Genomic DNA, 20,138 nt, shown 5'->3' on the forward strand with positions numbered 1-20,138 from the left:
CAATCACATGTGATTACTTAGATAAAAAAAAGAATGTTATTTGAGTCAGATATTAGGGATGTCATTACCCTTCCTCGTTCACATAAATGTTCTGGATGTTTAAGCATTTTATCATCATAGCCATAATAGAGAAGAGTTGTCCTGACAAACTCTTTATGGTGCCCCAAGTATGGGCGTCAGCAAAAGCAGTTCTTTACTTGTTCATCGGTTCTCTCATTGAGGATAATACAATAACGCCAGGGGTCGCTATTTGTGGTAGGCTACTTGGAAAAAGAACGCAACTGTATTTTTCCCAACACAAATATATCTATATCTAGCCTATATCTATACAGTATACCAAAATATCATATTGTTTCATATCATATCATACGGTTAATTATTATCCCAAGGCATAATATTTGTGATGTGTGATATTTCCTTGTGTGCTTTTATTTGTTTTTACCACAAACAGACTGTAGGACACTGATCACTGTACTGATCATACCATTAACATTAACATTTGGGACATTTCACACAACCTGAACATGTATGTGAAGCTTTTGTGCACCTTTTCTCCCCTCTCCTCGAGAAAGGAGGGGTAAGAGTTTAGGTCACGTGGTCTCCCATCCGCTCTTATAAACATCAAGTTCAGCAGTCCACTGGAAACGTCACGTAGCCTACCGACGTGCGTCGCCGAAGTGTTGCGATTTTACACAGCAGATACAAAACAGCACTGTTGTTTAGATGTTACTTGTGCTCTATATATACAAAATAAGAACACTGTGTAGATATCGAAATGAGAATCAACGCATGGCTGGATAGCGATCAGCTATTTTCGCCGCCTCTTCGACTACCATCACGCCTAATCGCTATATATAGTAGCCTAGCGATATTGTAGTCGAAACGTTATTTATTTAAGTTCAAACGCTGTGATCAGTGGCGCAATAAAACATAGAGACGAAACATTATCCGAAGAAAGTATGGACAGCGGAGGGTGTCCATTAAATGGTGGAGGGGGCGAAAGTCGCATAAACGAGGACAACAGGGGATCCCAATACGGGATGATCACACTGGAAGATCTCGAGTCTTTCTCGGAGGACCAGCTCTCCGACTCCGGGAACGGGAGTCTGGAAGAGGGCGAAACCATGGAGGAGGACGAGAATAACGACAGACTGCTGCATTACTGGCAGGACGTGGCGAGAGGACATCGTGTGGAGGTTCCTGGAGGTAAACCATAAGCTAAGGGCATGGTGTTCAATCGGTGAGGTAGACGATCGGCTAAGTCACCCACGAAAAGTCTTTCAGTGTTGTGGGCTGAACCAGCACAGACAGCAATGATGCACATCTTGATGTGAGGGACATATCACATATAGGGCATGACCGCGAATCCTACGTGCAACATTTTGACAACAATAACGCTGGCCGTCCCCTTGTTCATTTCCTGTTCTATCGACCGACCTACTTTCTGCTAAGCAAATGAGCAGTGATTTGAACCTTAGTTTGTACAGTGACCTGCTTTAAGCCATTCTTTTAAATGTTGTTCTTTGGTATTCTGATGTAGCAGATATACCAAGTCAGAAAATTAGTCAAATTTGTCTCTAAGCTATTGACTGTAGCCTATGTTGAATTGGGCTACTATCAAGCAAAACATGGTATAGGTCACAATGTACAGAAAACCATTCTTATTTCCACCGCTAGGTTTGGCTGATTGTGTCAACATAAACACTGTACCCCCATCATTCTGACTTCTTAACATATTTTGGTTAAGATGCTTTTTACAGATCTTATGATATGATACCAGATTGATCACGCACCAGATATAATTGTTTTACATTGTCTGGGTGGGGGAAACTGTACCATGGATATCATTTTGCATCGACAGACAGTAAAGTAAATATGAAGCTGTTCACACAAAGATAGATGCCTCCATGACATCCATGTACAGCTATAAGCTACTGCACCAATTTTTTTTTTTTTTTAATTTTAAAACATGATTTCCAGATTCCTGACTGCTTAAAACCAACTGAAGAAAGAATGGTCTGTTGGGGCCGTAGAATTAAAAAAAATCACCAATGAAATGTAGCCATGCCAGCTTGAGTCATGGGTGGATGGGAATTAGCCAAATTGGGTTCTTCAATGCCAGGGATTCGGAAGTGGCCAGGGACAAGTGACCGAGTGTTTGGTCTGTGGCTGGGACCCGACAGGCGTCCACACTGACACGCTCCCATTTGGTCGGCTTGCCGTCTGCTCTTAGTCACGCGATGCCTAGTATGCCTCACAAACACGCTCACAATTAAGATACTCATGCTGACACCAATGCAAAACCCTGAAAAATGCAGCTTCATTCAAGTGAGTAATGAGAGGTAAGACTAGTGTAAGAGAGCCATGTTTGCTTTCTGACAGGTGTTGAGGAGTGTCAACACACAGGCAGTTGGCACTGGCAGTGGCAAGTCAGTTGTGTGTGATTCTGTGAAGTGACCTGGTAACAGTGTTTTACATTTGTTGTGATTCTATAAAGTTACCTTATAGCAGCAATGTATGAATGTCAAGAACAAGCAATGCATACTATACTACACTATGTTTATCACTTTATCTGAACTATGATCAAAGTCATAGATAACACTTGAACTAGCTGTTTGGGTTACATCTTACCATTAGTAACCTAATAGTAGTTTGTATGTGTACCTGGAGTGTAACCTGTGATCCTAACCGTCAGCCAGTCAGAACCTCCTCGACTGTCTGACCTACTTTCCTGCATGACTCAGCCATAAGGGTGGGGTTTGGTTGTGGGGGTTGGGGTCCTGGGAATTTGAGTGCAAGTCCAACCGGGGACCTTTGACCAGATTTGCTCCACAGTCTCAGCATTCTCACATGTCTCACACAGTCTCACATTCAGGATGACTAGATTTAACAGGAGAAGAGTATAGAATGCAAAAGAACAGGGCTACCTACATGTATGTACATAGGCTCGTGCTGTGCGTAGTGCCATTCACATAGACAGTAAGTCAATCACCCAAGTCAACCTGAGTCGGTTATTGTTGCAGTGACCGACACATCAAGCAGACCAAGATGTAAATTCCCAAAAAAGGAAGAGAGAAATGTGATCCCAATTCAGCCATTATCATTGTGATTTCAAAAGGCACATTCATTTCCTCTCAATCTTGCCTTCTCATATCAATATAACAATACCATGACGAAAACTACAACTTTCACACATGGCCTTAGTCCAGACACGCAGAACTCTTTGCGACACGTCAGACTTGAAATCAATTTGCAGTGACACCAAGCTGGATGGGTGTCTGGCAAGGGCAGTGAGGTGAAGGCAGAGTTGCCCCTGTCAACCTACTTTTGGAGGCTATGGAATGTGGTCTTACAGAGCATGAGTGCATCTGCGGTGTGAGAAGGTGGTGCTTCATACCAGACCAAAGCGAGTAGAAGTGTGTGTGACTGAGTCAACATAATGTATGTGTGAACCTAGTGTGTGTGTGTGTGTGGGTAATATGTGTGTGTGCGTGCGCATAACCCCATAATGTCTGTGTGTGTGTGTGTGTGTGTGTGTGTGTGTGCGGTGGGGGGGCTATGGGAGTGCAGCTGTCCCTCTGCATCCCAGTAATCTCCAGGGGGCTGGACATCCCTCTCCCTTCCACCCAAGCCGTGGCCAAACCAACATAAGAGTTTTGTTTTCTGGGTTAATTTTTTCCCCCTCCATTTTGGTTTGGGGAGGGCATGACACTTGACAGCCATGTGGCTGTGTGTTGGCCTAGGGCAGAGTTGGAGATTGCACTCTTGTTGGTTGTTGTGAAAGCTTGACACAAAATTCAGAAGTAATATTTAGAGGAACCTTCAGGCAGTACAACAATCCTTGGTCCTTTTGCTTTATTTCAAATACTAGGCTGATAATGTCAGAAAAGCCACACACTACCATCACAATGTTGACTGTTGAAAAATAGATAGACCCACACACCACATAGCTTCCAACAGTACCCACAGTAAAAACAAACTGAACTCAAACATCACACTTAAACTATATTGGCCTAATTACTATTACATGTATATATAAATACATACATGTTTGTTTGGATATAGGTAGTCAACAACATCTACATGTATAGGCTGTCTGATTAAAGGCTTTGACCTCACAACCCTGGGGAAGCCTCCTGCAAATATAGGTGGGGATGGGCAGACCTTTGCCTCTGAGGTGCTATCAGTTTGGAGGTTATTAGACATCACTGTATATCATCTCATACAGTATCATCCAGCCATGGCTGTTACCCAGGCTCCCAGCTGAACCGAAACCACAGGCTAAGCACTGAGCTGGTTCAGGTCTCTCACTCAAGGAGATTAATAAAGCTCTCAGTGGGGGGTTGGGTAGAGAGTCACTGTCCAGCAAATCCAATCCTACAATACTGTAGGCCTGCCACACAGTACAGTAAACCTCTTTGCTCCCACCACGACCTCCACCACCCAAAGCTTGTTTGTGAAAGGCATTTGGGGTACAAAGTCCATCGGCTACTGTAAGAACTCGTCAAAGCGGCTATTGTTGCTGCTGCAAAATCGGTGAAGCCTAATTACTGTGAGGGGCGTGGGGCCTTAATCAACTTGGTATTTGAATATCCAGGTCATAATTGTTCTTTACGAGAGTCATGTGAGTTTAAAGAAAAGAACATGGTGGAGGCAGTCTGCCAAACTTTGGCAATGAATGAAACACTGTAGGAAGCCTTTAACAGCATTAAGAGTAGTTGAAATAACAAGCAGGCGTCCCTGAAGAGTGACTAATTTTCTCCCTTCTATTAATTTCCATCCATTCTTTTCAACATCTCCATCTTTCATGTGTCATATGCAAGCTCCCTGAGTTAAGTAACCCCATACTGTATGATCTGACAGGGTCAGTGTTTTGCATTTGTTGTGTCGGGCCCAAGTGAGTCATGTCGGGGAAGTGGACTTGACCATGCAACACACACAGACATGCTCAGTGCTGTCAACAAAGGGATTTGTCAGGGGTGGGCCCAGTGTAAGGTAAAGAAAAAGTCCAACCCCTGTTACATAAGAGTGGGGTCTGGCCACATGGCTAACTCCGTTATTTACAGACGCTGCATAACAACTCTCTCACTCTCTTGGTTTCTCTGTCTATCTTTCGTGATAAGGCAAGACGTATCAGCGGTTTCAATTTTATTAGCCAAATTGCCGGCAGCCTGCATTAGTAGTGTGCCCTTGTCATTGTGGTTTCACGGAAGAATGTGTAACCGGTGATAATAAACTGACATAATGATATGCATCTGTTTCAGTTTGCTCTCTTCGGCACGCACTCTTTAGCATGAATACCATTTATGTGTTACAGTTACTTCCCTAAGCACAGGAGGCAAACCAGTAGATTGAAGCCAAGTTTGAATGTGTGTATGCAGGAGTATGTGTTCGGGTATTGTCAATGTGCATGCATAGCACATAGACTTTCATTCGTGTGTGTGTGTGTGTGTGTGTGTGTGTGTGTGTGTGTGTGTGTGTGTGCCATTCCCTGTACTGGCCAAAGCCAGCCCCTGTGGCAGCTACAGAAGGTGTAGGTTTACTCTGTACTCAGCAGTGTGTCTGATGGCTGTGGTTGTCCCAGATGAGTTTTCCCCTCTCTAGCCCTCCCTGTCTCCCTCTACTGTGGCTCACCCAGCCCCAGCCCTTAACCAGACCAGGCTCACCCCGGCCCCTCTTATCAATGATTACAGCCCTGGCTGCGGTCTCTTACCGCGTTAGCTCACCTCACTCCTGCATGCATCCGCTTTCACGTAAACAGCAACACGGCCAGTTGAGTGACACTTTAGATTTCTGCCCACTCAATTGCAATCAACCAGAATAACAATAGTTCCATTCCTTCACAGTCTGGTTAACGCCACTCCACATCCTACTGAGCATTAGTGAGCCGTATAAAGTAATCCTAGCTCATCTAGTAGAGTCTACTACTGTGCTACAGTGCAGTACTTCACTATAAAAATTCAAGTTTGTACAATGTTACAGATGGAACAATTACTATTCATGTCACAGTTCACAGAGGGCATGACTTCACATGAAGTTTGTGTAACTCTTGTACACTGTAAGCTGTAATATTGGATGAGATTGTGGGGGGGGGGGGGGTCTTGTCAGCTGGACAAGTCAGAGGGAGTTGGCAAGGGCTCACGACCAGACCTGATTCGGTCAGGCAGGCTGGACAGAACTCTACGTCCTTACAAATACTGTGTAAATAGAAGAGTTCTGCACTTTGATTCCAAGAACCCTTATAGAACATTCATTAAGGGCTTGCAGCACAAGTTTGCTGCTGTGCTGAGACTCAACCAACAAAGAGCTTCTGATCTCACTTGGAAAAGGTTATATGCAGTACTAATCGTCTCTTTGGGAATAGACTACATAAGCTAAGTACAGTCAGAAAGCACTTCAGCTTCATTCACAGCAGTCTACGCAAACATCTGACAGAGGAGAAAGTTAGGATTGCTTCAGACATTTGTTTTAAAAGCTGCAGACTGTACAAGCTTTGTTGTTCTATTCTGTAGTGGACACCCTTTTCAGCCCATCAGGAGAAGACACAGCTTTATTCAGTGTCTTTTTTTCTGTTCCATTGACCTGGTTGATATTGAATGCCATGTGGTTATGACTCCTGTAGTGTGTTATGACTGCTCATGTGTACACTGCATCCATTTTTATCACCTGCTGCTCTTTCTTCTTACAGACATGGCACAGCCAATTCAGCAGATCACCAGCAACAACAATGGTGCACACACTCGCGAGAAGGTCCCGTTCACACTCATCGGCCGAAAGGAAAAGGCAAGTACACTAACTGCACGCATACACAAATTCTCCCTCTCACGCACGGTACAAACACATGTACACTTGCATACATGCAAAAAGAAGTTTCAAGTTGTGTAGAGCAACTAAGGAAGCAACCAACCAACATCCAACATACTAATTAGCCTATACTGACACCTAGCATCTTAGGTTGTTTTATAACCACACATTTTCTTACAAACATACACACATACAGTAAAAATAAACACAAACATACACACCTACACAAAGAGACATTCTCTACAAACTAAGGATTGACTGGGATAACACACTACCCAGTAGCATCCAATCATTGTCATGACAAACTCATCTTTGATTGTATGGACACACATCTGTTTATGGTGTTTTGCACTACACACACAAAGAGAAGGTGCTAGTCTGCTGTTTAGCTGGTTAAAAAAACAGCAGTGTTTGGAGAAGGCCGTGTGTAACCACCATCTGCTCATGTGTTTAGTCCGCTTATCAGTCACCAGATCCCTGGGAACACATCTGGCTTACCTAGTGTGTGTGTGTGTGTGCTTTGGTGACACAACTTTAGGTCACATTAAAAAGAAACCAGTGTACACATACAGCTCTGTAGCAGTCTTTCACATACACTGCAATCAGTGTCTCTATCAAAACATCACTTTTATGGTCTGTAAAAATCAGAGGGGTCAACAGCCTTGTACTTTTGCCTTTCCCCCACATTTTATGTCAGCGTGGCAACTATTGCAGGTTTTACAGAATATGATTGTTGGGGGCTACATTTCCAAAGTCGTAATGAAATCAGTGAAATTAGAAGGAGTTGTGCTGTGCTCCTGTCATCTTAATCGTTTAGTGTAGTGTGGCAGTCTTGGTGGCCCAGTGATCTGCCTGAAAATACTTCTACACATCTTAACACTTTTCTTTCACCTTTCTTGTACACATGTCTAGAATGTAGACGTAGCATGAGCTAATTTGATGTTGTTATGCATATCACTCTGGGGATGTTGCACATGCAATTTTTTGCAGACTTGTAAATAGTGACCCTCCAAGATTCCCATTCTTTGTAAAGTCATAGTTTGATTAGTCTGTGATTAGTTTGTGACTGTAAAATCTTTGACTTGTCTATAGATATGAGAGGGTGTCAGACTGCATTAGAAACGATGTCTTTCACAGAAAACATATCATTCTATTAGGCCCAACTGCAAACACAGTTTAGAGTAGCCAAGAGCCGTGTAATGTGACTTCCTCCTCACAGTCAGATGTGATTGTGCACCTATACACTTTCCACCTTCCAAGGAGCACCCCTGTCCTTACTTTAAACCATGCAGATGTTACATGCAGTAAGCCAGTTAAGGTTGAGTATAAATAAAATGCACTAATAGGCTTAGCCTAGGAGGAGCCTGTAGAGGGTTTGGGAGGTGCCCAGGGGATGGACACAGGTTACAGGAGGACTCAGTCACTCCGTCCTCGTCCCTGTTTTTCTCACGCTTTCAAAATCTTATACTCATATGACCGCCAACACCTCAGAACCAACAGCTCCACCCACTCACACATGTCACAAACCTACACTAATCAGTTATTTCAGAGTTTTTAAATATTTTTTTGTAATGCCATTTTGGCAAACATACGACTGTTGGAGCCATATTTAGATATTTTGAATTTGTGATAAAAAGAGAAGGAACCTGCAAAGAAATACTATCTTTGACTATAATAATATAAATATGAATTCTGAATAAATATAATATAAATATAATATGATTTGACACATTATTATGAAAAGACAAAGTTATAAAAAGTTCAAATGAATTGTTATGAATCAATATGTCTGATACTTACCTTGATCATGTCAGCCAACTAGGGCTGAAACGATTCATCGAGTTACTCGAATAACTCTATTACAAAAATTACTCGAGGCAAAAACCCTGCCTCGAAGCCTCGTTAAATTCCTATGACGCGCACTATACGCGCAGGGATCTGATTGTTCCACACGGACAGTTGTTCAGGAAGCACACCACTAGCGCGTGAATCGTGATACATTCTGAATTTAGCTGGCGCGATTGCGAAGTCAAGATGTCCATAAATGGCAGAGAATGTCTAAAGTTTTCAAGTAAAGTTTTGGGATCATTACATACTCATAAAGGTAAAGAACAAGCATCTGAACCGAAAACATCCACTCCATGCTGTTTCACCAAGCGTCAATAAAGTAGGCTATCTATCTATCTACGTAGCCTATAGCCTGCATTGATGTTGGCTGATTTTAATCACAAACTATTTGTAGCGATGTCGTGATATAATCAATGTTTAGCTTTGATGTTTTTAAGTAGTAAACTTATTCACGTTCAATTGCAAGACAGTATGCCTAAAAAAGAACCCCTTCTTATACACATGCATGCACCCTCATCTTTCCTCACACACAGCACGCGTGTACACACACACACAGGTTGCTAGGTTACCATAGCAAATAGGCTCACCCCAGAAATTATTTTTTAGTAGCCTAATGGTAAAATTATTTGTTAGTAGCCTAATGGTAGGCTATTTTTTAATAATGGTAAAATTATTTGTTAGTAGCCTAATGCCAAATGCTGCAGGTGTAGAAATCTATATAAAACAGATATTTCTTTTGATGTCAGGTCTAGATTACAGCATAAAACTCGTTGTGCATATTAATACATTAAATTGCTTTCCCTCTTCTCCCTCCCAGCACTTCACAACATAGTATGGACAGCTTTGTTCGCCCAGCGAAGTCATGCACAAGAGGTTGCAATTTTATAGAGAGCATTTTGAACATTATTTAATTGTTGGCACTGGCACTTATAAACACTAAATGGGTAAATTGCAATAAATGGGCTTAGTTTTGGAGCCAAATGTTGGAGTTAGAATAAATACCTCTGTGCCAATTGCTTGATCATTTTACAGCAATGTAATTTTTGTTATGCATTATTTGTTTTGGTTGTTTAAAAATGCAAATAAAAATTATCCGATTAATCGATTAATCGATCGATAAAGTGCTAGATTAATCGATTACAAAAAGAATCGATAGCTGCAGCCCTACAGCCAACAGAGATTGCTATGATGTACCTGCTACCTACCTGTGACATGATATTGTAGCTTCTCCTTAAAGCGTCACTATGGCACGAATATTCAACCCTTAAAGGAAGACACCATATTTTGGGAATTTTTTGCCAATTTTTGCATCTAACCCAGCGTTTGATAAGATGGTACATACCCTTCTCCTCTCTGTGCGTGCAATAATCCAGTCTGACACTGTTAGCCTAGCTTAGCATAATTCACTGAAAGTGGGTTAGACCAGTTAACCTATAGCTAGACTATTGCTAAAATCGCTATATAAATAAAAGTGACTAAAAGGGAGCTGTAGGCTAACTGGTTTAATCCCCTTCCAGTGAATTATGCTAAGCTATGCTAACAGTGTCAGGCTGGGTAATTTGTTTTTTTGTTTGTTATTGGTAAACCAGAGTTTGAAATTTAATTAATTATGTTTCTGTTATTTAAACTCATCTCTCTGCGTGCTTATTAAGGGCTGAGTGTCAGAAGACAAGACTATATGGAATATTTTAAGCAGGAATAGCCATCGCAATAGTCAGAAAACTACACCAGGAATTGATGAGTTACAAAGGACTAAATGGATCATCTGGCAAGGAATGTTGAAGCTGTTTAATGCTGAAGTGGAAGGACGCGATTGATTGAATGAAGAAACAACGCATCGGTTGTGAGTACTGGAAATTTAACTTTAATCGATGAAAGCAACCAATAGGAATGCAGCGCAAATAGTAAAGCAACACATTACCAGTGAACTGAAATTGCGAGTTTTAACACTTAAAAGAATCTACAAAGATAATTGTGACCTCAAATGACTCTTCTTGTACAAGGTGGAAATGTTGAATATGTAGATGAGTGCATGAAGACATAATTACTTGCAGTCATGATTTTAAAAATGTGCAGAATGCAGTGCAAGAACTCCTATCAGAAGAAGAAAAGGAGAATGACGACAGATTGGTACAAGCCTCGAGTGATGAATTTCAATGACTTCATGAAAGAAGTTGAAAAATGGAAGAAGGAACAACAAAGTCTGCAAACAGAAGTTGAACCTAAAGACAGCATTTCTAAAGTGTCGAACGGGTCAGTGTCATTTAAGGCCTCTTCTGCGGCTTAAATAGCTGCCGCTAAGAAGGCCACTCTGAAGGCTTGCTCAAAAGCTTTACCAGCCAACCGCCTTACAGATGGAGGAAGCCACTTCAAAATTAAAGACAGAACAGGCAGAACTGCAACACAAATAGCTGCTGCAGATGCAACAATTAAAGCGTGATTATTATTAAACGTTGAACGACAGGCTGACGCTAATGCCTATTATGAAGCAGGCAAAGCAGAAAATGCTTAATAACACCTCAGCCATAAAATTCGCTCCTATGGCTACAGTTCCTAAGACTGCACGTCAGAGAGCAGTAAGGCACATGCATAGTGGCTCTTGAGCAGCCGCAAGTTCCTCTAGCCCACAGGTGAAGACCAGTAGGCCTAATTGCTCTTCCAAAAGCTTTAGTCTAATGGTCCAAAAGCAATTTGCTGATCTTATGATTATGCAACAAAATCTTTCCCTATTGCTTAGGAGATATGTTCAAGTGTTTGATGGTGCCCCACTGTCTGAACAAACTGTCATTCAAGCTTTTAAATACCTGATAGAGGACAAGAATACTGGACAGCCGGTAAAGTTGATGACGGGAAATCACTTCACTTTGTACCTTAGTGAATGTTGCAATGCAATGCAAGCCCGGGGATACATGGATGAACTGGACATTGCATCAGAATTTAAATTGATCCTATCCAAGCTTCTGTACAAGCACCTTGAAAGATGACAGACAACAGCTTAGGAGTCAGTCCAAAGAACAAACACATGTTAGATTCACACATCTTTTAGAATTTTTGGAAACTCAATCCAGTATGTTACTGCATCCAGAGTTTGAAGACATTAAATATCATACCCCTAATAAAGATGCAGTCTCAAAAACGCAGAATTACTGGTGTGACGACACCAGTTCCCACCATGACATCTAAAGTGCATGTTGCTGTTTTGGCCTTATGTAGTCATGCCGAATTAAAGTTGCCAAGGAAGCAAGATCATCAAAACATCATCTTTCTTGATCGGCCACTTTCTGTACTGAAAAGCTTGTGATCCAGCTGAATGCCAAAGGACGCATAAATGCAATCCTTTTGCGAACAATGAGGCAGGAAAGACCTGTTACGAATGTACCATACCATGGTGTTTACCACAAGCAAAAAGTGCTGCTTTGAAGTCGGAAAGACAAAGTTCTTAAGTCAGCCTCCGAACTGAAGGATGAGCAACACGGCTTAAATGCAGAGAACTTGGATGAGGCAGAAGTCAATCATTCTCTACGAACAACAGTGCTCCTTTCACTCTCATAAGAAAGGGCAAAAGTGTATCAACAGACTCTGTTTGCTCCTGGAAGCTGACAAGTCAGCTGAAGAGCGTGACTGTCAGACTCTGAGGACCTACCAATATGCACGCATTCACAAATTGACAAAAATGCACGTCACTGCATGCTCACACACATCAGCACATATCTTTGCATACAATTTGCACCACATTCACACTCAATGATCCTTAACATCCACGGACTCCTCGTTGTGACACCACATTCACACCTACTGGACCCTTCCATTAGACACATGCAACTTTGGGGATTGATGGGGAATGTAAAAAATAAAAAGTAAAAACACAACAAGACAAATGTTTTCTCACATTGATAAATGTTGTGATGTTGGATGATGACTGATAATTGCAATGTGATGAAATTTGATTCTGTATATTTGGTTTGTATTTGGTCTTGTATTCTGGCTCTGTTGAATTTCATTTTGGTAATTTATCTGCTATGGCATTAACAATTAGGGGCCAGTATGTTGGAGCCATATCTGTGAGAAGAAAATAAGAAACCTACAAAGAAATACTATGTTTGATTATAAGATTGATTTGATACATTATTATAAAATGACACGAAGTTATGAAAATTGTATATGAATTGTTTTGAGTCAATATGTCTAATAATTACTTTGATCGTGCCAGCCAATAGAGATTGTTATGTCGTACCTGCCACCTTACTGTCACATAATATCGTAGCTTAACCCCTAAAGTGATTTGAATTGCTTGTTGGCAGATTAGGCGGTGCCACAGCTTTCCGACCGCATTATGTCACTTTTTGAACCATTTGTAGCATCTGCATATCATTTTGAACGTTATCTTTTTTATTCTGAAAGTATTCCCTGTTTTTGTTTCTGGTAAGTAAACCAGAGTTTGTAGTTTAATAAATTATATTTCTGTTAAACTTCTGTTTAAACTGATCTCTCCATGTGTGCTTATTAAGAGATATGTGTTGGGAGTCTCCCAACTAACCACAGGTGGCTATATGGAATATTTTAAACTCGAATAGCCATGACATAGACAATATGTTGAGATTAATAGGTGGGGCGTAGACTAGGCCTATAATTGTGTGTTTGTCTGTGTGTGTGTGTGTATGTGTATGTGTGTTCTGACAGTGTGGGGACGTGCACTATGAGAAGCGCCACTATGAGAAAGCCCATTGGGCCTGCATCACAGTCTCCGAGGAAACATATGAGCAGAGCATCTGCTACGGCTTCATGAGGATAATGAGATACATTTGCCAGCAAAACTCAGCAGGTACGCACCCCTATACATATTTTTCCAGAACACACATTAGCTAACTGTGAGGTATTTCACAATGTGTCAGGGTAAATGCATTTATTATCAAATAGGCTAATGTAACAGACTGCAAATAATGCAGTCTGCAGAAAGATTTAGAACATGTCCTAAGGGGGCACTGTAACACAACTGGTTACAGCGCCCATACCACATTCGAGTTCATGTGCCCACAGGGACCCGGGTTCGAGTCTGACACGGGTCATTTCCCAAACCCACCCAGTCTCTCTCCCACTCGCTTCCTGTGACTCTTCACCGTCCTATCCAATTAAAGACATAAAAAGCCCCCCCAAATAGTTTTTTAAAAAAGAACAAGAAAATCAACATATTTCAAGGGCCACCTCATAGCAAGCCACAAAAATATCTAACCGCAACAATTACCAACATAATAGTAATGCAAGTCAGAGGGCTCTTCTGACTTTTTCAATTGGTCAATCCCATCCTCCCCACAGGTAACTACCTGGGCATGACGCTGCCCATTGTGACTGTGGTGCACACAGACGAGATGCGCAGGGACCTGATGCGCGCCGTAACTGTGGCCTACTACCTGCCCGACCAGCACCAGGCCCAACCGCCACAGCCTCACGATGCGGACATCGTCATTGAGGAGTGGCCTGCCGCCGTCATCTACTCCAGGTGGGGGGATGACACTGGCATCACCCAGGCATTAACATTTCACCAACCAGCATACAATTAAACCCACTTAAAACATAAAGGGCATTAAAAACTGGCCTACTAGGTCATATGTATAGTATACATGCAGTGTCTTATCTCAAACCAGTTCAATGTCTATTGTGTTTTGCATTGCCCTGTAGTTCTGCCAATCGTGCTGAATGCAACTCCTTCTTTGTGCAATAACTGCATAGTTATGTTTTCTTCTTATGCTTAATTTAATTTTTTTTCTGTCCATCTACTAGACCTTTCACTGGGGCAACTAATGAAGTAACGATTGTTAACGAAATCCAGGCCCTGTCAGAGGTGCTGGATACACCTGGCGACTGCGTCAACGACACCTTCATCATTGCCGGATACACCAACCCTGCTCACGCCAACCGACAAAACGAGATCTGGTTCCTGGAGAGGCGCTGAACGCCTCGGTTTTGAAAAGTTAATGGACCACTCTCCCTTTTCTGAGTCCCGCTAACCTTCAGAGACAAACTTCACTTAAGTCCAGTCCAAAACCGACCCATTTTATCCCATCACACTCCCTTCATCAGTCCTTATTCACCAACCTTACAAAGGCACACCTTGACCGTCCTCAATTCCATTAGGAGGGAGTTCTGGGCCAGGGGTGCTGTGGTGGGATGGGGCCTGGGAATGGGCTTCACTTACCCTCATGGGATGGGATTTCCAGCCCAGTGCTAGTCTACAGCCTTAGGGCCAAGAGAGACTTCATGTAATCACACAGTTTCTCATTAGCACAGCGTCTCTGTTGTCCAAGCTACCCACAGCCTCAACTCTGATATAAAACACCCCATCCCCACGCCCTCAGAAAGTCTACAGATAAAAAAAGACAAGGGACGACTTTTGTTCAGAGAGGATGACATTTTGCTAGGGCCATGGAAAAAAGTGACACTCTATAGTGAATCTTAAAAAGAATGCTACATTGAGGCTTGCCTTTGTCTCTGTTACAGTCATAAGAAAAATATTTCTTAGAGAATAACAAAATTTAGACAAATACTCTGGAAGGGGTAGGAGGGGATTATTATAAGTACTATCCAGTGTAACAACTACTACTTGGTGACTGGTTTCTGTAGGATGACAGAGAGCACAGATGGTGATTGAAAGGTAACAAACCTGGTCAATTTCAGCAGCACTCATCAAGTACAACCACCCCAAGTCCTCATGCACAACTTTAGACACTTAAACCGGTTGAATGTATGAACACTCTCTCATGCAGGTACATGTAAACTCAGAGTAACAGTGGGTCACCTTTTATTCTGCCAACCTGAAAATCACTGCATCACTACACAACCAAATATTCAAATTCTCACTTTCTTCCTGTATGACAATCAAGCATGCCTTTTCCGCATGCCGCATTTTCTCGCTCTTAATTCTCTAAGCCATGCTGTGAACATACACACACACACCACACGAACATACACACTCTCACACAGTTTCTGATATACCTCTATCAATCTATTTCTTACATTACCTTGTGTCAGTGTTGACAGTGAGAAAGCACTTCTTGCCAGCTAACTTTGGCAACACTCAGCGACCTAGTAGGAGCAGTAATATGCTTGTTTGAATGAGAGTATGTAGAACTAACGTAGAATGATTATATATATATATATATATATATATATATATGAGAGAGAGAGGGAGAGAGAGAGAATAGTGCTATTTTTGTTAACTATTTTTGAAGAAAAAAATATTACATAAGGAAAGTATAATGATTCTTTGGTGTTTGTTTTCTTTCCTCTACATTTCAGTCTAATGTTTTAGAGGTGTGACATAAATTCTAACGAATTCTACAGCAGTTTATAGGAAATTATTTTCTATCTCTTCTAAGTCTTTCTTTTTATTTAATAAAAGTGACGATAAAAGAGAAGTAAAATTATATGTGCTGATGTAATTGGGTTGGTGTGTCTTTGCACTGTGAGACTGTTTATCTTCATAGAAACCTTGTTGCTTAAAAATGTCATTGGCAAAATGTTGCGTTGTTTGGTTTTGTTCACTTTCTTCGCAGTTTGGTTTTGTTTGCTTTCTTCGCAGTAGTTTGTTCAAAATCATTTGCCAAATCAATAGGTGGACACTCAAGTAACTCCTCACAACCTCATCTTGATCTTCAGCAACTGATGATCCATGCTATTGCCCGAAGAACATGCCTCCTGTTGCCATTCTACTCTCTAACTCTGTGTTGAACAAGAGCAGCCTGACGTTGCAAGCTGTGGCAGTCAGGAACAGGATTTTAAACTGAGGGTCGTGCAGGATTCCCTGCAATGTGACTGAGGGCATTTCCAAGTCTATTTTCAGGACTACGCTACTACTACTGCTACAGATCTGGTTATCTGGGATCATTAAGCTAAACACATTGTTGGTTGTTGATTTTCCCCCAAAGTGTTTTGTAAAAGTGGGTTTGTATAGTATTCAAGTCTGGAATGCATCAATTAAGAGCTACAGTGGATTTATTGATTATTTTGTTAATGTTCAGTTCCTTTCTATAAAAAAAAATTAAAAAAAATATGATCATAAACGATATCAAGATTTTCTTGTATGCCATTCAAATGAAGTCATTCTATGCTCAATCCTCCCTGACACTTTTTCGAGGTAGAAACCAACCAATTTTATAATGCAAGCAAACACGCATATTGGCACTGTGGGCGAGCCTGAATGAAGTCCTCCTGTGTCAGTGTGTAGGCCTAGTCTATAAATAACCCCTCTTCATTGCCACAACTGGGCCACACATTGTAAGGGATAACGGCCGCCGAGGTGTCCTGTTATACGGAATAATGGACGAGGGCGAGTGGCAAAAAAGTCCCCGATGTGCAGCCTCCGCTGGAGTCCATTAATTCCGTATAACTAGACACACATCGAAGGCCGTTATCCCGCTTATCACCCGGTTGCCACTGTAAAGCAAAGGAAACACGCGGTTTTGTTTAAAAAGAAGCTCAAGTTCAGCTTGTTGTACAACTTCCATTGGCCCTATAACAGCGATAGCATGGACAGTTAGTATAAGTATATATATACTCTTTTGATCCCGTGTGGGAAATTTGGTCTCTGCATTTATCCCAATCCGTGAATTAGTGAAACACACTCAGCACACAGTGAGGTGAAGCACACACTAATCCCGGCGCAGTGAGCTGGCTGCAACAACAGCGGCGCTCGGGGAGCAGTGAGGGGTTAGGTGCCTTGCTCAAGGGCATTTCAGCCGTGCCTACTGGTCTGGGTTTGAATCGGCAACCCTCCGGTTACAAGCCCGGAACCCTAACCAGTAGGCCACGGCTGCCCCTACAAAGTTAGCTTGTTTACAGTTGATTCCATTGTTGCGATGTCTGCAACCGTAGTCCTACTATGGTTGTTATAGTTACCATTCATAAGCATTGATATGGAACGGTGTCCTGTTATTCAGAATTAATAGCCACCCTACCAGCCAATCAGAAAAGAGTATTTCTTCTCTCCGGGTGATAAGGACCAATCACATCCCGTTATGTTTAGGCTGAATGACAAGTTACAATATATACCAGTGTTTTCTATGTATTGCTATTAAATGTTCAGTTGCAAGTCAAACTCACAAATTATATGTCACAAGCACTTTTGTTGACTGAAAAAAAAAAAAAAAAAATACATGCAAAGGCAGGGTTTTCTTCAGTGTTAATATGTACACTACCTATCAAAAGTTTGGGGTCACTTAAAATGTTCTATTCCACTCCATTATAGACAGAATACCTATAGATAGAGATCATGTGCATTGTTGTTGTTGTTTTTTTCAGGGCAGCAGTTTTCAGATTACATTATGTGATTACATAATTGCAAAAGAATTCTCGACTGTTGTAGAAAGAAATGGCCGATGCATTAAATGCAATATCAGCCGATGGCTTTAATGCAATATCTATATTGCCCATTATCAGCAACCATTCATCCAATGTTCCAAAGGCACATTGTGTTTACTAATCTGATATCAATTTAAAAGGATAACTGACAAAACATTGGAGAACCCTTTTGCAATTATGTAAGCACATAATGTAATCTGAAAACTGCTGCCCTGATTAACAAAACAATGCAACTGATCTCAGCTGGTATTCTGTCTATAATGAAGTGGAATAGAAATGTCTAAGTGACCCCAAACCTTTGACTGGTGTAGATGCAAAAAATGCAAATGAAAAAATATATAAAAGTCCTTTTCTGAGTCAGAGTTTAGGAAGTGCCTGCAGCTACTTTCTAAACATCCAAAAAAAGATGCTAAATGTGCTCGGGGTAGTGTACACACATTCATACACACACACACACACTTGGAGCAGCAGCAAAACAGTCTTCTATAACATGTAGGCTATTGCCTAGTGACAAACACAATAGGCCTTAGCAGAGCTATATATGGTGTGCAAAAGCAGCAAGCACCAAATTACCACATGCTCAGAGCAATTTAAAAGACAGCCTGAGTGGGTGATTATAATTATGAGTGATAACAACATCAAAGAAATTGTAGTTTGTAGGAGACACTTGGTTACCCTGATACAAACATAGGACACCTTTTAACTGGAGAGCCCACTTTGAAATATCTTAATAATTGTTGATAATCTTTTCACAAACAAAGCAGGCTACCCTCAAACTTATGTGGGGTAACTAATATCGTTGACAGAAAATATTACACCATATTGATACCATAGTGATGCTATATTCTCTACCGCCAGGTCAGCACAGCCAGAGAAAGATGCCTCACAAATCAGCACAGCAACTTCTCAGGCATGCGTAGTCCCACTGCTTTCATTTTAATGTGGTAGATGTATCAAAACACTGGTGCTGAAAGTGGACCAAAAGTGTAGCAGTTGAATTCTTCTAATCTCTCTGACCTACGGTACTATAAGTGTATGTGTTTGGATTTATATTACAGGTAAGTTTCATAAGGTAACACAGACGGCATGTCAAAAGTCTCCTTTCCATGTACACTGTTCTGGAGGGATCGTTAACAATCTGCTAGCTTAGTTCATGTCTCAATAGCAGGATGGATTCTGCATGTGGCCTTTATCTAGCCTATGTGTGCCAGAGGCGGTGTGGACAGGTGCCAGAGTAACCCAAGCTAAAGGAGAAGATCTGTGTCTATCCCCCCGGTTGGATATTTGGTTGTCTTTTGGCCATGATACACACACCAAAACATGGTCACAGACACCTGCTAGGGACAAACAAATTGACAATCACACTGCAATCAGTCACAATAGTGCATAATGAAGTTGGTCTTTTAATAAACACTATGTCCAAGATCCTTGATTACTCCGCTTCATTCCTCTCTGACTATGTCTTCCAGTTACATGGGCCTGTGGCATGCTATTTACACAATGGCATGCCACAGTGAGTTTGTCTCTGATTAGATGGAGGGTGGCGGGGCTGTTATCCCTGGTTATCCCTTGTTTAGACTGAGGGATAAACACTGACTGGGGCGCTGACTTGGTCACACAGGTGACCCAAAGCATGACTGTTCAGTTCCCAACTTCCTTTATTGTCTGTCTGATTAAGACAGAGGCCAGCATGGGTGCACTCTCCTTGAGTAAGCTGATGTGCCCTGAAGTTGGCAGGCTAGTGTGGTGGGGGAGTGGGGGTTTTTGGCACGACCATTGCAGCATTCCAACTCTTCAGTGGCTCGCGAGAGATTAGTCTGAGAGCCTGTGTGTGTGTGTGTGTGTGTGTGTGTGTGTGTGTGTGTGCGTGTGTGTGGAGATGGGGAGTTTTCCCTAATGAGCTCATTTGTGAAGTGCAAGGGCTGGGAGTACTACTCTCCAGGGAGCCAGGACTATTTATGATGTGCACAATGCTTTAAGGTGACTGTGGGGATTGGGATTGTAACACCACTTGTAATTGGATGCAATGAATTTGCTTAAGGCAGGATGTCCATAAGCTCACTAAGCTGTTGCTGGCTTTTGGTGACAGTGGTGTTGAATTAATCAATATATGTTAATATGTTGCATAATTT

General features: G+C 41.7%; 2 protein-coding genes across 3 annotated transcripts in view; one reads left to right on the forward strand and one right to left on the reverse strand.

The window, feature by feature from the left end:
- fancm (FA complementation group M) overlaps positions 1–20,138 on the reverse strand; it is a 62,590-nt gene that overhangs the window by 40,018 nt on the left and 2,434 nt on the right. The window lies entirely within an intron of this gene.
- On the forward strand, positions 635–16,712 carry soul3 (heme-binding protein soul3). Its single transcript, XM_076299701.1, has 5 exons — positions 635–1,206; positions 6,689–6,783; positions 13,333–13,474; positions 13,966–14,149; positions 14,431–16,712. Exons 1-5 carry the CDS (start codon positions 960–962, stop codon positions 14,600–14,602), a joined length of 840 nt encoding a protein of 279 aa, XP_076155816.1. The 5' UTR covers positions 635–959; the 3' UTR covers positions 14,603–16,712.

This window comes from Alosa pseudoharengus, unplaced genomic scaffold, assembly GCF_046254945.1.
Source record: "Alosa pseudoharengus isolate Yale_2024_CS ecotype anadromous, Long Island Sound unplaced genomic scaffold, YU_APseudo_1.1 YU_APseudo_1.1_scf_22, whole genome shotgun sequence".
Taxonomy (NCBI): domain Eukaryota; kingdom Metazoa; phylum Chordata; class Actinopteri; order Clupeiformes; family Clupeidae; genus Alosa; species Alosa pseudoharengus.

Coding starts and splice junctions, on each gene's coding strand:
- soul3 (XM_076299701.1), top strand. CDS start 960: ATGGACAGCGGAGGGTGTCCATTAAATGGTGGAGGGGGCGAAAGTCGC. Junction 13,475..13,965: donor TTGCCAGCAAAACTCAGCAG/GTACGCACCCCT, acceptor TCCTCCCCACAG/GTAACTACCTGGGCATGACG. Junction 14,150..14,430: donor GCCGCCGTCATCTACTCCAG/GTGGGGGGATGA, acceptor TCCATCTACTAG/ACCTTTCACTGGGGCAACTA.